Source organism: Hypanus sabinus, chromosome 21 (genome assembly GCF_030144855.1).
Source record: "Hypanus sabinus isolate sHypSab1 chromosome 21, sHypSab1.hap1, whole genome shotgun sequence".
Taxonomy (NCBI): domain Eukaryota; kingdom Metazoa; phylum Chordata; class Chondrichthyes; order Myliobatiformes; family Dasyatidae; genus Hypanus; species Hypanus sabinus.
In genome coordinates this window covers 43,986,387-44,002,335 of record NC_082726.1, presented here as the reverse complement: position 1 = coordinate 44,002,335, position 15,949 = coordinate 43,986,387, and the positions used below count along the sequence as shown (strand labels likewise).

The 15,949-nt window shown below is 39.3% G+C and overlaps 1 protein-coding gene across 3 annotated transcripts in view; it reads right to left on the bottom strand.

Annotated features, from left to right (window-relative positions):
• Positions 1 to 15,949, bottom strand: part of LOC132378993 (inactive ubiquitin carboxyl-terminal hydrolase 54-like) — a 163,447-nt gene that overhangs the window by 23,445 nt on the left and 124,053 nt on the right. For all 3 annotated transcript variants that reach the window (XM_059946420.1, XM_059946421.1, XM_059946422.1), the window contains exons 11-14: positions 14,064 to 14,234; positions 10,790 to 10,897; positions 9,934 to 10,627; positions 9,421 to 9,554 (exon numbers count right to left, since the gene is read on the bottom strand). In XM_059946420.1, coding sequence (XP_059802403.1) covers positions 9,421 to 9,554; positions 9,934 to 10,627; positions 10,790 to 10,897; positions 14,064 to 14,234 — 1,107 coding nt within the window. The remainder of the gene's footprint in view (positions 1 to 9,420; positions 9,555 to 9,933; positions 10,628 to 10,789; positions 10,898 to 14,063; positions 14,235 to 15,949) is intronic.

Below are 15,949 nucleotides of genomic sequence, written 5' to 3'. Positions count from 1 at the left end.
CCGATGTGTACCATGACATCTGGCTGATCACCTTCTCACCTCAGAATGCTATGCACACGATCAGAGACATTCCTGACCCTAGCACCCGGGAGGCAACAAACCATCTGGAAGTCTCTGTCATGACCACAGAACCTTCTGTCTGTACCTCTAACTATCGAGCCCCCTATCACTACCGCTCTCCTTCCACCCTCCCTTCTGCACTGCAGAACCAGACTCAGTGCCAGAGATCCGGCTGCCGCAGCTTGTCCCAAGTAAGTCATTCCCCCCAACAGTATCCAAATCGGTATACTTGTTGTTGAGGGGAATGGCCACAGGGGAACCCTGCTCTGCCTGCCCTTTCCCCTTCCCTCCCCTGACGGTAACCCAATTACCTGGGCCTTGCTCCTTTGGCATAGCTACCTCTCTGAAGCTACTATCTATAAACTCCTCATTCTCCCGAATGATCCGGAGGTCATCCAGCTCCTACTCCAGTTCCCTAACACAGTTTGTTAAGAGCTGCAGCTGGATGCACTTCTTGCAGGTGTCATTGTCAGGGACACCAGAGGTCTCCCTGACTTCTCACATCCTGCAAGAGGAGCATTCCAACATCCTGCCTGGCATTCTCTCTAAACAAACAAAACAAAACTTACCGGAACCTAACCTCGCCTCTGCCTGTTCAAGCCGAAGCCTGTTGAGCCAAAGCCATCCCACCCTGCTGCCCACTGTATATGGTGGCCTTTTTTTTAAACCTTTGGTGCTCTATGTCACACGCCTGTGCAGTCTAGCCTCTTTTCCCTGAGCACTGTAAAAAAAAATGACTTCTCTCCAAGATTCCTTTATTGCTTCACTCTCAGCCTCTTACTTCGATTTAAAAAAAACCGTTGAAAATTCCTCCCCTTTTTAAACCTTTGGCACTCTACCTCACATGCCTGCACAGTCTAGCCTCTTTTCACCAAGCAGTGTAAAAAAAAGACTTCTCTCCGAGATTCCTTCACTCTCAACCTCTTGCTTCCCTAGTGCTGTTATTCTCTAATCTATTTTGCTAGTCAAACCTTGAATAACTCTAACAGATACGTCAATTATGATTCTCTCTCACAAATCCATTTTTACACTGCCTGCTTCTTTTATTATCTTGTTTGTGTCTTGCTACTAATTTGTAATAATAAATTCTAGTGATTTCCCTTTTATAAATCAGGTTAACTCATCAACAGTTCAAATATTCTCTCTCCCTCCTTTATTAAATAATGGGGTTTAATTTTTCTTTTCTGTGAAAAATATTCCACCATCAAGAGAAAATTTCACGTCCTGGGGTTCGTTAATTTTCAGTCCATTAATTACTCCAGTGCTTTTCTGAGCTGTTCATTGACTCTAGGCCTATCATTCTCCACTATTTGTGGGTGGGTTTTTTGAGTGTCTTTTTTTTCCATAAGCCTTACATGAATATTTGGCTTCAGCTAAAGATAAGGAGCATTTGCTATAAAACATCTGAGAGAGCTGAGCAGAATCAGATTTCTGAAAGACCATAGTTTGGTTTGGGGTGTTTTGCAGAGCACTAGGGAAGCTGCTCAGAAGATCCCACCCGAAGGGGAGACCCTATTGTAAGAAGTGCTTTGTGCAGACGAATGGTTCAAATGCGGAAGTGCCAATACTCCTCAGTTAGCCAGTTCATTCAAAATGGTCTACAAGGGAAGTTTGAACTGTGGCTGGTGTCCTTCATGCCGAATGTAGGTTCAGCGTGTGAATAATCAAAGCAAAGTATTCCAATTACTTCAGAAACTAGCCTAAACGTTTATGTGCTTCTTTGGACTGGTTTAACTGGAATGAGCCCTCGTTTCTTTTTCTTTTCTTTTTCTGTTAACCATTCATTAAAGTTGAAATATTGGGAAATATATTTCCTCTGTACTTTTATGCCAGTGTACGATCTGTTATTTTTCTGGCAAACAATAACTTTGTATGGGGTAGTATTTACACAGCATTCGCTACAATCTATGTTCTTTAATCAGAACATTCTAACTTTCCTGTTTGGTTGAACCTCAAATCACACCGACCCATATGTGGTGCTTAAGGAACATGGGCTTCTCACTGCTGAGTCACAAGGCTATTGGCCGAGTTAGCCAAGAAGTCCCGGTCAGAAGGTTGCATCTCTAAAAGCTATGAGTCTTATTTTAGGGTTTCTTGCTGGATAAATCTTTCATACACATTCCTTATCAATTTCTTAGTGATCCTTTGCTGAATTTTGAAGTCTTTCCAATTTTCAGGCTTTCTGTCCTTTCTTTTGATCTAACATCTCAACAGTCATAGCTGGACTGCCTTTCCTGCTGTTTTTCGGTTGGTTAGAGGAATATTCACTGTAAGTGATGTGTTAATTATTTCATCATTGCTTATTTATTATCATACTTTTAAAGAATTTGCCATCTACCACTACCAACTTATATCTTGTATCCCTGTAGTTTGCACTTCTTGTCTAATGTAAGAGATCTGCTTCCCTGTAAAGAAATATGGAGCTAATCTTGAAAAGACTGATTCAGGTAGTACTTAAAACAGCTTTCCAGCTTCCTGCTATATTCAACAACTTTGATTTCATGTAAGACCATGTTCCTGATTACCAACAGTCTAAGACCTTAATCTAGAAAATTGAGCAATGAGAAAATAAGTTATTAAAGTCACATTATTTTGAGCTGCTCTGTATGTATTATAGCTACATGGTATCTGTTCCACATTTTTGTTTTTACAAAAAATTGAAAAATTAGGACAAAAATATTAGGCCTTCAGAATAAAAATGGAGAGGTGAGAGAGAAGAAAAGGAAATAAATCACTGCTAAAAATGTTCATATCATTTCTATCTGATCTTGAAACATGATTTATCTAATTGTGTTTATTGGTTTTCTTTCTTTACGAAACCTCCTGGTTTCCTTGGCTGTGCAAGTCTAGGGAAGACACTCTCTGGTCCCACCAAACTCATGAGGTTGAGATGGCTCTCCCATCACAAACACTGGTTTGTGTGGATGCTGCGTAATTTGCTGCCTTGTTACAAATTAGTGCCATGATTAAGTATACTGCATGTAATTAAAGGAATTATATTTATGATTTTAACTTAACTAAAGGATTAGTAAAGAAAAACAAAAAGGGCCCATTTTAATTAAAACAGTCAAAAGTACATAAGTTGGAGCTCAACGTTTCACCATGTTCACCAATCCTCAATCAATCAACGCCCCTGGCTTCATCAAATCACGGTCCCGCTCCAGGTCGAATCCTATGACCTGTTCTCCCCAGCGTCTTCTCTCTTCCTCTCCCACCGAACCAAAGACCAAAACCCAACTTTAGTGTCCCTCACCGGAAACCCTCCCCTCAGTTCTACCATCCTAATTGGATGGCACACATTCCTCATCATTCCTTATTCCTCAACAATAACCCAAACAGACTGCTCTCACAGAACTGCTAAATGAAAAACATATAATATAATAATAAAAATTTGAACCGGGCATTACATTTACTTTGTCAAACTAGTCAAAATGGTTATTGCAGCCAACATCATAATCAGGTTCAATATCACCAGCTATCTTGTGAAATTTGTTAACATTGTGGCAGCAGTACAATGCAATACATGATAAATATAGAAAAAATGAATTACAGTAAGTATATATGTATATTAAATAGTTAAATTAAAATAAGTAGTGCAAAAATAAGAAATTATAAAAAAAGTAGAGAGGTGGTGTTCACCAGAAAGTAACCTGGATCTTTCTCCCATTGATGGGTATGCAAATGATTAGAATCAACTGCAGCCAGCCTCTTAAGCCGCAGAGTCATATGAAAGCACTAAGTTAGAACATGATACACGTCTTCCCCAGTTACAACTACCTGCACGGCACAAATGAGTATTTAAGACACAGGTAGCATGGATTCGTCAGCTATAGCAAGACTACAAGCATCCTCTGCTGTTGAGAATGGAACCTTGCTGTAACTTGGGGAAGACCTGTATTTCAAGGAAAGAATAACGCCCTCCCAATCCCTCCCTCAAACCACAGTACATCAAGTGGTCATCAAACTTCAGCTGAATGTTTTATATAATCAAGTGGAAATTGAGTAGCCACATCTGATCCTATAAACTAGTATTTTTCTCCACAGCAAAAAGAATCTGGAGGTAAAAGATTCAACAGCTGCTTACAATCCACAACAACCAAATATGAGTTGCAGTGCCCAGAGTATTTCTTTCCCATTTTCAACTTCAAAGCAATGCTATACAACAGTTCAAGTGTTAAGCCACAGTTTGTTCACCAGTTATCTGAAAGTTCACTTCGATTGTAACAGCTGAACTATACAATGTAGTTCCAACATGCTAGCCATCCATATTCCAAGTGCTCCAGCTTAAAACATCAAGTTTATTCATCATGAATTTAAGCTGTCATGAAGGAAGGACCGCCTTCTTCTTCCGTGGTGCTCAGTGGCTGCAAGATATGCTGTATGGGGCAAAGCACCAGCCACTGCTAATTTCCTCCACTAGATGGTGCATGTACCTTTTTCTGTGAATTAACCGTCACATACAATTATTTTCCACTGATGACAATGGGGTAACAACAGGCATTAAACATCAACTAGACCACATCCAGAGAACTGAGAAAAGGTGAATGACTAAGCAAGTCACAATGGCACAAGATTTTAATGATCAAGGCCAGTTCTGATGAACAAGAGAGAATCTGTGGATGGACTCAATCTGCATACAAGTGTTGAATACAAAATACAACCTTTATAATGTGAAATAATAAAGATGTTGCATACAAATTACAAAAAGAGATAGAAAAGGAACTTAAAAGGGCAAGGTTACAAAAGTCATGGGTGATTTCAATATGCAGATGCATTAAGAAAATCCAGTTGGTGTCTCATCCAAAGAGATGAAATTTGTAGAATGTTAGTAACTCCCCTGTAATTCCATAGGCTCTTATCTTACTAATCAGCCTCATGTGCAGCACTTTGTCAAAGGCCTTCTGAAAATCCAAGTATACTAGATCTACTGTATCTCCTTTGTCTACCCTGCTTGTAATTTCCTCAAAAAATTTCCGTAGGTTAAGTCAGGCAGGATTTTCCTTTCAGGAAATCATGCTGGCTTTGACCTATCTTGTCATGTATCTGCAGGTATTCTATAATCTCATCTCTGGCAATCAATTCCAACAACTTCCCAACCACTGATGTCAGGCTAACAGGTTATAGTTTCCTTTCTGCTGCCTCCCACCGTTCTTATATAGCGGAGTAATATTTGCAATCATCCAGTAATCCGGTATAATGATAGAATCTATCGATTCTTGAAAGATCATTGTTAATACCTCTGCAATCTCTCTAGCTACTTCCTTCAGAACCCAAGGGTTAATTCCATCAGGTCCAGGAGATATATCCACCCTCAGACTATTAAGCTTCCTGAGCACCTTCTCAGTCTAAACTTTCACTGCACATACTTCACTTCCCTGACATTCTTGAATGTCCGGTATACTGCAGATGTCTTCCACTGTGAAGACTAATGCAAATTACGTCGTCAGTTCCTCTGCCATCTCTGCGTCTCTCATTACAATATCTCCAACATCATTTTCTATTGGTACTATATGTACTCTTTTACCCTTTATATACTTAAAAAAGCTTTCAGTATTTTCTTTGATATTAGTCACCAGCTTCTTTTCACAATTCATCTTTTCCTTCCTAATGACCTTCCTAGTTTCCTTCTGCAAGTTTTTTAAAAGCTTCCTAATCCTCTATCTTCCTACTAGATTTGGCTTCCTACTATGCCTTCTCTTTTGCTTTTATTTTGGCTCTGACTTCACTTGTGTCCTTCTTCCATTCAAAAATCCCTTTTTATTTGGAATATATCTGTCTTGCACATCCCTCATTTCTAGCAGAAACTCCAGCCATTGCTGCTCTTCTGCCCTTCCTGATAGTGTCCCTTTCCAGTCAACCTTGGCCTGTTCCACTCTCAAGCCATTGTAATTTCCTTTATTCCACTGAAATACCGACACATTGGAATCTAGTTTCTCCTCAAATTTCAAAGAAACTTTCAGTGATCATATTGTGATCACTGTTCCCTAAGGGTTCCTTAACCTTAAGCTCTCTTATCACCTCCGGATCATTGTACAACACCCAATCCAGCACAGCCCTAGTGGCTCAACAGCAAGCTGTTCTAAAAAGCCATCTCTTAGACATTCTACAAATTCTCTCTCCTGAGGTCCAGTACTGGCCTGGTTTTCCCAATCCACTTTCATGTTAAAATCCCCAACGATTGTCATGACATTGCCCTTCTGACACACTTTTTCTATCTCCTGCTGTAATTTGTAATCCACATCCCAGCCTTTGTTTGGAAGCCAGTATACATCTGCCATTAGGGTCCTTTTACTCTTGCCATTTCTTAACTCAACCCATAGAAACTCTACACCTTTTGATCCTATGTCATCCCTTTCTACTGATTAAATATTTTTTCTTATACACAAGACCACACCACCTCCTCTGCTTACTAATCTATCTTTCCGATACACCATATATCCTTGGATATTTAACTCCCAATGGCAGCCATCCTTTAGCCAAGTTTCAGAGATGGCCACAATATCATACTTGCCAATCTGTAACTGAATTTGAAGATTGTCCATTTCATTGCTTATGCTGTGTGCATTCAAATACAACACTTCCAGTCCAGTATTTGTTGCTTTCTGTTTGTTGTTGTTCTTCGTCGATGACCACTCCTTTGATGACTGCTCCGCTAAGCAGCGACTCCTTTTTATGCCTGAACCTTCCCTGCTATCTAACTCACGATTGGTGCTCTGGTTATAGCCGCTGACAGGCCACGTAAGAGTAAGAATGTAATACTGAGGTTTTATAAGGCATTGGTCAGACCACATGTGAAGTACTGTGAGCAGTTTTAGGCCACTTATCTAAGAAAAGATGTGCTGGTATTAGAGAGTGTTCAGAAGAGATCATGCAAATAACTCTAGGAGTGAAAGGGTTAATGTAGGAGGAGTGTTTAATGGCTCTGGGCCTGTATTATTTGAGAATTTAGAAGAATGAAGGAGGATCCGTTGAAACCCATCAAATAGTGAAAGGCATAGAGGGATGTCTATTTCAAACAGAGATGAGGAGGAATTACTTTAGCCAGGACATAGTGAATCTGAAATTCACTAACACTGACGGTCGTGGAAGCCAAGTCAATGGGAATATTTTAAAGTGGAGGATGATGGTTCTTGATTAGTCAGGGCATCAAAGGTTACAGGGAGAAGGCAGGAGGATGGGATTGAGAAAGATAATGAATCAGCCATGATGGAATAGTGGAACATACTTGAAGGGGTGAATGGCCTAATTCTGCTCCTAATTCTAATTTTTCTAAAAAGATTAATTGGGCGTTATTACTATGGTCAAATCTAAATTTTATAACCCTGTGAAAACAAATTGCTAATAAAACACAAAAAAAAACAGGGTCATCACAAAGTTAAAAGAGGCCCAAATTAGCAGTGAGCAGCAACAATATTGGATGGAAGCAGCTGAGACACTACTGTGTCAGAGCAGCTTCATTAAAACTGATTGTTCTGTTGATCTTACATACAGCAGTTCAATTTACATACCTTCCTGCAATCTGGAAATCAAATTAAAGTTAAATTTGGGAACTAGAATCTAAACAGGCAGTCAGTTTCCTGGCAGCAGGATAAATTGTACAAATTACTTAAGAACATAGAAATCAGGTCAGCTGAATAAATGACACGTGCACATCTTTCCAGCCTGCAGCATCAAATGGAAAGTCATTGATTCTTGATTCTTGCAGAATATCTGTGACAAGTAGCTGCTTAAAGTACTCACAGGTAGCAACAGCAGGTTGTCACATTAATAGAGATTGATCCATTTCAGTGGGGAGCTCTCTCTGGATCATTTGACCACATCTTTCCACAAGAATCCTTCAGCCATTTAGCAGTTAAAACAGAAAATTTATGGTTCTAATAAACTAAAAAATGGACGTAATAATCAAGATGTCTTTTTCCTTTTTTCTCTGGAGGAGGAGATCACAGAGAGTAATTGCTGACCACCAGCTCAAAGTGAGTAGCCCTTAATAATCTGTTACAGGGTGTTCAACGTGCCTTCTGAACCCAATCCATGGCAGCTACTGATCATGAGTATGTATAGTTTTTGCAAGTCCACTGCAATACTGTTACAAAAAGACTCAATATCACTTGCTGCCATAAAAACCCGGGTTGTAGGAACAGTTGTTAACTACAAGGTCAGCTGAATACTGACAGAAGTTCAGAATAAATTTGGGTCTGAACTTCCATCTCCCTCTTAATACTAAATAAAATTTGTGTCGATACAATTGCAAGAAAATAAGGGTAGCAGTATTAAGACACTCATAACAAGACAACCTCCATGAAACTGCTTACTATGGGAATGAGGAACTGTTGGACCAACACAAAAAGAGAATCATATATTTGAGTTGAAGCCCATACATTTACCAAGATGGCACACTACTCTAAACTATATATTAGGTCCAACAGTGCTCAGTGCTGACAGCAAATGCGGTAACCCAGTAATCTACTGTAAACATCATTGCTCCAGTCTAACATCTTAGTTTGTCTCCATGGAGCAAGCCAAAGCTGCATTTTAGTTTAAAGACTGGCATTTAACACGTACAAGGCATCACTTGGTTGTCAGTAACCCATTGGTTAGTTGTGATTAATAATGCACTACAATGTCATCAATAAATCCAGAGCTAGTTATCACCTCTGAAGTCGCAGTCCTTCATTTGCAAAGACATCTTGATGCAAAAGCTCCACTGAGTGAAACAGAGGGCAAGATACTGAGTCATGCTAGTTAGGCGTGAAAATGAATTGACTATGGAGTTACATGTTAAAAGACTCTGCTGAAAGATGCTATGAATTGATTATAACAAACTGTTTTATTCATTAGCAATTCTTCATTTACTGAATGAGGTTCATGTAGATTTCCAAAGGCATATTATACATCAATGAGAACTTAAAATACAACTTGATTGAAGGTCATATAGGAAAGAAAATTGCACTCTTTTATTGAAGAATTAAAACCCTTGTCTGTTAGAGACACTAAACTGGTGATGAAATGAGTAAATTTCATCAATGAGTTTGCAATGCCTAGCAAATGCATTACCTTATCCACTACTAAAAGTGCCAAACAACCCAGAAGACATTTACATACATACCTTTCCACTGTAATTATAACTTACTTGTAAAGTTATCTCACTAATATAGTGACGCTGAGTCTATCTGGAACAATTTTAACTGGGCTGCATGCACTTTCAAAACAATTAATGCTTATGTGTCAAAGTATGCAAAGTGATAGTGCTATGGTTATTTTATATATATGCAAATAAAATCTAGCATACTTTTAATATAATTATCAAAAGTCTGCAGGAAAACATTCTGCATTATAATAATATGTTTTAAGTTTTCTTACTGGAAATTTGCTGCAAATTCACCCAGCTTTTGGCAGCTACAGATGATTCTTGTTGTAAGGCACTGCTGCTCTTGGACTTGGGAACAGATTTCCATGAAGGACCAGAAATTACTGCTTTCTTAGCACTAGATTCCCTTCAAATAAAAGACCAAAGAAACAGAAAAATCAACATTTACTTTGAAGCATAAGAGTTCGCACATGACCAAAATATATCAATCTCTACATTGATAAAAGTGAAAAAGAAATAAATTCAGATGTTTCTATAGCAAGGACAAACTACAAATAAGAAAAGGACAGCAGCATACTTTCACATCCAATACCAGGTGACAGGTTATCAGATTTTATTTTAATTTCTCAATTAAAAATAACGATACTGAAGAAGGTACACAAAAACTGTTGATGACTGTTAGCACAAAATATTTTGCCAAATGAAGATAGTTCCTGAATTTATGTTTCTGACAGACAAAATCTCATTAATTTGAGCAAGAAATGTTAAGTAAACTGACAACTTACCTGAAAGAATTGACACTGGAATTGTGTACTCCTCCTGGGACCCCATCAGGAACCACAGCATCCAAGCTTACTGGGCTGTTACTGTTGCGATCACTGCTCTCATAGCCAGATTCCATTCTCTGAATGAAACGTTCATTTTCTCCCAAACTTTGGGACTCAACTTGTTGCATACCTTTACCTGGACACCCAGCTTTCTCACATCTGTCATTATTATTGATCAGCATGTCTTTTCCTTCATTTCTTGTATTATCTAATGTTAAAGGAACACTTCCAACTCCTACTGAACTTTCAGTCTTATTGTGATTAAAGTCTTTAAAGCCCTCTTCTGACATTACAGGCATTTGTGTGCTGGAGCATGCCTTTTTTCTCTCTTTTGTGAAGATACTGTCAATATTAAGAACCTCGCGTTTAGGTTTCCACAGGTAGGTTTTGGATCTGCTTGATGAGCTTGATTTGGATTCACAGTTGGTAGTCTCCATTTCCCAGTCTTTTGAACGCCCACTTGCGATTCTCAAGTTGCCATTATCTACAGAGTCTGCTGCTTTTGCAGGAATGGGTTTATTATTACACTGGTCTTGATTATGCAAAGGTCGGTTATGAATAATATTGCTCACAGTTTCTCTGAAGTCCTTTAATCGACTAGTAGCAGGTTTTGGTCCAGTTCTTGGGGCTTGCTTTTCTTTCAATGTTTCACCTACAGTTTTGGACATGAAAGACAAAAAGACTAGACAGCACGCACAAGGGTTGTAACTTCATTATTCAAGAGCATGCACAGCCGCACCCACACCAATTTTGCTCTTCCAAGTTCATGTTATTGCTGCAATAAGCTCTAGATTCTATAGATTTCCTTCCTCACCTTCACTGTGATAACCACAGACGGGTATCTCATCTGACTTCTCTGGTTTCCCTCGATTGTCAGGACGCCTGGGTCGACTGGAACTCCGTCTTCTATCCACAGAAATCCCTTTTTTGAAAGCAGGTTGTTGGTTAGATTGACTGTCTGTAAGATGTCCTGGGTCAAAATATCAATTTCTAAGATAAAATTAATTAAATTTATGATATGGCAGTGCCAAGGAAATGGGAAATTCAAAGTCCTTGAGTTTCCAAAAAGGCAGGTTTGCTATAGACCTATTTAAAAAATAAACCTCGGTTACTGAGTGTTTACTTCTATTCACAGATCTTGTACCCACAATGGAAAGCTGGAATAGACAGTTTATTCTCAGCCCAGGCTGTCTTTAACTGACTGGCTGACACAGTGGTGCCAATACTTTATGATGTTACCCATGATTCATGGTGTTAACACCAGTTATTATCAAGCAATGGCTTGTCTCTGACTGCAATTATTCCACAGTGAATAACCTCATCATTGCAATCCTGCATCTAGCTTCCCTCCCTATACTAAGTAATACTTTCACAGTATGAGGTCACTTACATACTTGAGCTATTTTCAAAATCCCAAACATTAAGCAGCACTCTGCATAAACATTTTTGTTTTAACACTCCGTTCCTATTCTTTGTCTTTATACTGCTTGTGCCCTTTTACCAGTGGAAAGAATAAATCCCAATATTACTTTCTTGAAAGCAAAATCACTTCTAAAGTAAAACTTTGTATGTGTCAATGTTTTAATTTTAAAAGGATAATTCAATTTTCCACATGTAATGAAATTAGGTACAAATGCAACAGAAGTTAGTTCAGCATGGACTAGATGAAACAAAGTACCTGCATTCGTGCTGTAGTACTCTATGACTCTAAAATTCAAAACCTTCTATGTATTTGTGTCAGTTCCTCTGATCATCTTTTGAATCCAACTACAGGTCTATTACATTTCCTTTCTAAAGCTTTTTCCTTTTATTGTTCAATAACCTGCAACTTCCTACATTTGCTCCCATATCTTTAGATTTGCATTCCTTCCTGTTCATGGACTGTGCCAATCATCCATTTATCCTAACAACTCTGCAACACTTCCCCACTTCACTATCCTCAGCCCCAATTTGCTTCATTTATACCAGGGGTCGGCAACGTTTACCACTGAAAGAGCCAATATGGACCCATTTCCCACAGAAAAGAAAACACTGGGAGCCACAAAACCCGTTTGACATTTAAAATGAAATAACACTGCATACAATGGTTTTTTTTTGCCTTTATGCTATGTATAAACAAACTATAATGTGTTGCATCATTTATGAAATTGATGAACTCCAGCAGAGAAAACGAAATTACATTTCTGCATGCAACAAAAACATTTTGAACTCCGAAAAAAAGACGTTGGGTGGAAGGTTACTCCATAGTTAGCCTACCTTGGATCGAAGAATTAAAAGAAAGCGTGCACCGGCGGGTGTCAGGCATTGGCAGTGGTGATGTATATTAATAGCGATAAAAAAAAACACGTTGTAGCGGTGTGCTACACGCAGCGCTAAAATAATGACACTGCAGTCAAAGATAACTTTATTCGAACTAAACAGCCTTGCTTTAAAGCCTCCCTCAACCCATCCCCGTGGGCGCGGATGCTCCAAAAGACACGTACTCACAAACCCCCGTAGGCTATCTCCCTTAGCCGGAACGGTGGCTAATTGTGAGCCGGTTCAGATGGGCCAGGAAATGGGGTCTCCACAACGTTTTATTTAGATTGTACAAGATCACCATAATCTTCAAATTTCGAATTACATTTCAAAAACTAACAAACCACGGGGAGCCGCAGCACAGAGATGAAAGAGTCGCGGGTTGCCGACCCCTGATCTATACCTTTCCTGCTGACCTCAGCACTTTGTTCAAGAAATAGGTCAATACACTACAATATGCCATTCAATTTTCCTATGTGATATCCTCACATTCAGTAAGACCACCAATTTTCACCTCTAAAATTCCTTTTACTCCATCCTTCCAACTCTGCTTCATGTTTTATAATTTTCCCCAAAACCTTAGCTTCATTTCCTGATTATCTGTTACTATGGCTTGGCAACTATTTCTTAATTTTACATTGCACTGCACACATTGCTTACTTTTTGCTTTGGTGGCACTGCAGATGGCTTTCAGCATTTAGAAATACTTGGGTTTTCTGTTCACCTATTTTGCATGCCTACTCTTTTCTGAAATTAGCACAATTGATTTACTTCTCAGAACTTTTCAGACAAAAAGCAAATATGAAGAACTAGAAGTACTACTAAATTTTAGCTAACAAGATGGAGCTGAAAGCCTAAAACACTGGAAAGATTTCTGTTGCTTGTCCAATCACATCCCCTATTAACTGAAGCATTAGCATTTTGGATTAGCTAAGACTTGGTTAGGAGTCAACAGATTTGCTGAACTGCCATGTTGTCTGGTCAAGTATCAAAAATGCCTACACATCAATATAATGATCTAAGGAGGCAACAACAAAATCTCTTCGTGCAGCTACGTGCAGAACAGGCAACAACCATTACAACCACTTCATTGACACCAAGTATTTTGAGAAACTTTTTTTTTCATTTGAGGTGAAGGCCTCAATATTCTATGCCAAGAACCCACATTTGCTGCTGTACCCAAGACCCAGCAACAAACTTCCCATATTAGGTTTGAAACAGAGGAGACCAATTGAATCCCTTAGGTTTATGCAAGATCACAGAACCATCCCATTTGTGGTTACTATCCCCTATAAACTATTCTCCCCATTTTCCCATCAATTTCCCCTTAGATTCTACTTCTTGCCCATAAACTAGAGAAAATTTACAGTGTCTGTTTAACATAGTAATTTGCATGTTTTTGGGATGTGGGAAGAAACTGGGGCACCCAGGGCAAACCTATGCAGTTACAAGGAGAATACACAAACTCCACACAGACATCACCAGAGGTCAGCCTCGAACCTATGTTGCTGCAGCAGCTCTATCAGCCCTGGCACCGTGCACCTCTTTAATAAAAAGATCAAGAAATTTATTTTCAGAAAAAAGCCCATGCCCTAAATTAAGGGCTCATATATGGGGTCAAAAATGAACAAGCAATGTTTTTTTTTCCATGTTTTGTTACAACTTGCTGCATCAATTGTAAAGCTTCCCTTCTGAAAATGAATGTCTTCATTCACTTCATTTTGCCAGGATTTGCCACCCCAGAGATTTTCTTTTCTGAGAGTCACCCATCATTTTAGAATTTATAGTACCTGTATCCCTACTGCTTTGAGAAGCTGTATCATTCTCCATGTTGTAAATCACTGTACCCTGTGAATCGGAGGAGAAATGGCTGACCACAGACTCATGATGACTGTGCTTGCAATGGTAGCTCTCATTGGAAGAATCAGTTCTGCTGTCACTGGATATAGATGGCTCTCTTCCTATTAAAAAAAAATAAAAAACAAGTCTGTAAGACACTGCAGACACTTAATACGTTCTGAGCAATTAAGCTTGCCATCAAAATAAGTATTGTTGTGGTAAAGACATATACTGTCTAAGAGTGCAGAACAAACATGTTTTTTTAATTTTACATCAGGAAAGTGTCTATGAGTCAAAATATAATTGATGCAAGATTTTCAAACTCAGCAACTTTCAAGAGAAATTGCTATGGAATTATAAATCTGACAAGGCCACTTGTTCCAGTTAATTAAGAAAAAAAGAGAAGCCAAAATTTTTAACTAAATCCTCTATATATAAATGTCCATGATAATAAAAACAGAAAAGCCTGGAAAATACTCAGCAGGTCGGGTAAAATAAGTGGTGAGATAGAGTGAAAGGTTCAGGCAAGTAGTCATTAAATCTGAACATATTTGTGATGACAGAAATTGGCCAATTGTTGCTCTATTCCCACAAACTTGGCTGATAATTGGATGGTAATTGGATTCTACTGGACAATTTCCCAAAGCAAACACATTGGAGCTAGTATCACAGATGTATTGGGAGTGGATTCTGGAGCAAAGAATTTTAGCACAACTTGGGCCTTCTCCATACCTATGGCAACTGTCCAGTGCACTGGAAAGTAACTTAAAAGGTTTTCGGCATCCATGACAATAGGGACATCAGGAAGAGGCTATTTTGGCTAAGGATGGCAGCAAATGCTTCTTCCTTTGCTTTTGCACTTGAATGCCGGATTCCTCCAGCACGGAGGATGATATGGTTGAAGAAGATCCCTCTACCCATGAACTGAAAATTCTCCATTCATAACTCAACATGTCATGTGCCAGTGAGGCTAGAAATAGGAAGATAATGCAGCTAAATATGTGGCTAAGGGTGCAGGAGGGAGGGTTTCATGTTTCTGGACAATTGGGCCTTGTTTTGGGGAAGGTGGGACCTGTTCCGACAGGACGGGTTGCTCCTGAACTGGAGGGGGACTAATATCCTTGCGGGAAGGTTTGCTAGTGCTGCTCCGGGGGGCTTAAACTGGATTTGCAGGGGGAGGGGAACCAGAGTGTTAGAGCAGATAGTGAGGTGGATGAGGATATAGGTCATGTAAGAACTGCAAGTATAGTGCATGGAGTAAAGCCAGATCTAGCATGAAAAGAGGCTTTGAGGAAAGATAAGCAGAATAAAGGGTGCAAAGGTAGTAAGGTCGAAGGGCTAAAGTGCATGTACTTCAATGCAAGAAGCATCAGGAACAAAGATGATAAACTGAGAGTTTGGATACATACATGGAATTATGATGTAGTGGCCAGTACAGAGACTTGGCTAGCACCAGGGCAGGAATGGATTCTCGATATTCCTGGATTTCAGTGTTTTAAAAGGGATAGAGATGGGGGAGAAAGGGGAGGAGGGGTGGCATTACTGGTCAGGGATACTATAACATCTAATAGAAAGGGTGGGTAATGTAGCAGGATCCTCTTTTGAGTCAGTATGGGTGGAAGTCAGGAACAGGAAGGGAGCAGTTACTTTATTGGGAGTATTCTATAGGCCACCTGGTAGCAGCAGAGATACTGAGGAGCAGATTAGGAGGCAGATTTTGGAAAGGTGCAAATATAACAGGGTCGTTATCACGGGTGACTTCAACTTCCCTAATATTGATTGACACCTGATTAGTTCCAATGGCTTAGATGGGGCAGAGTTTGTTAAGTGTGTTCAG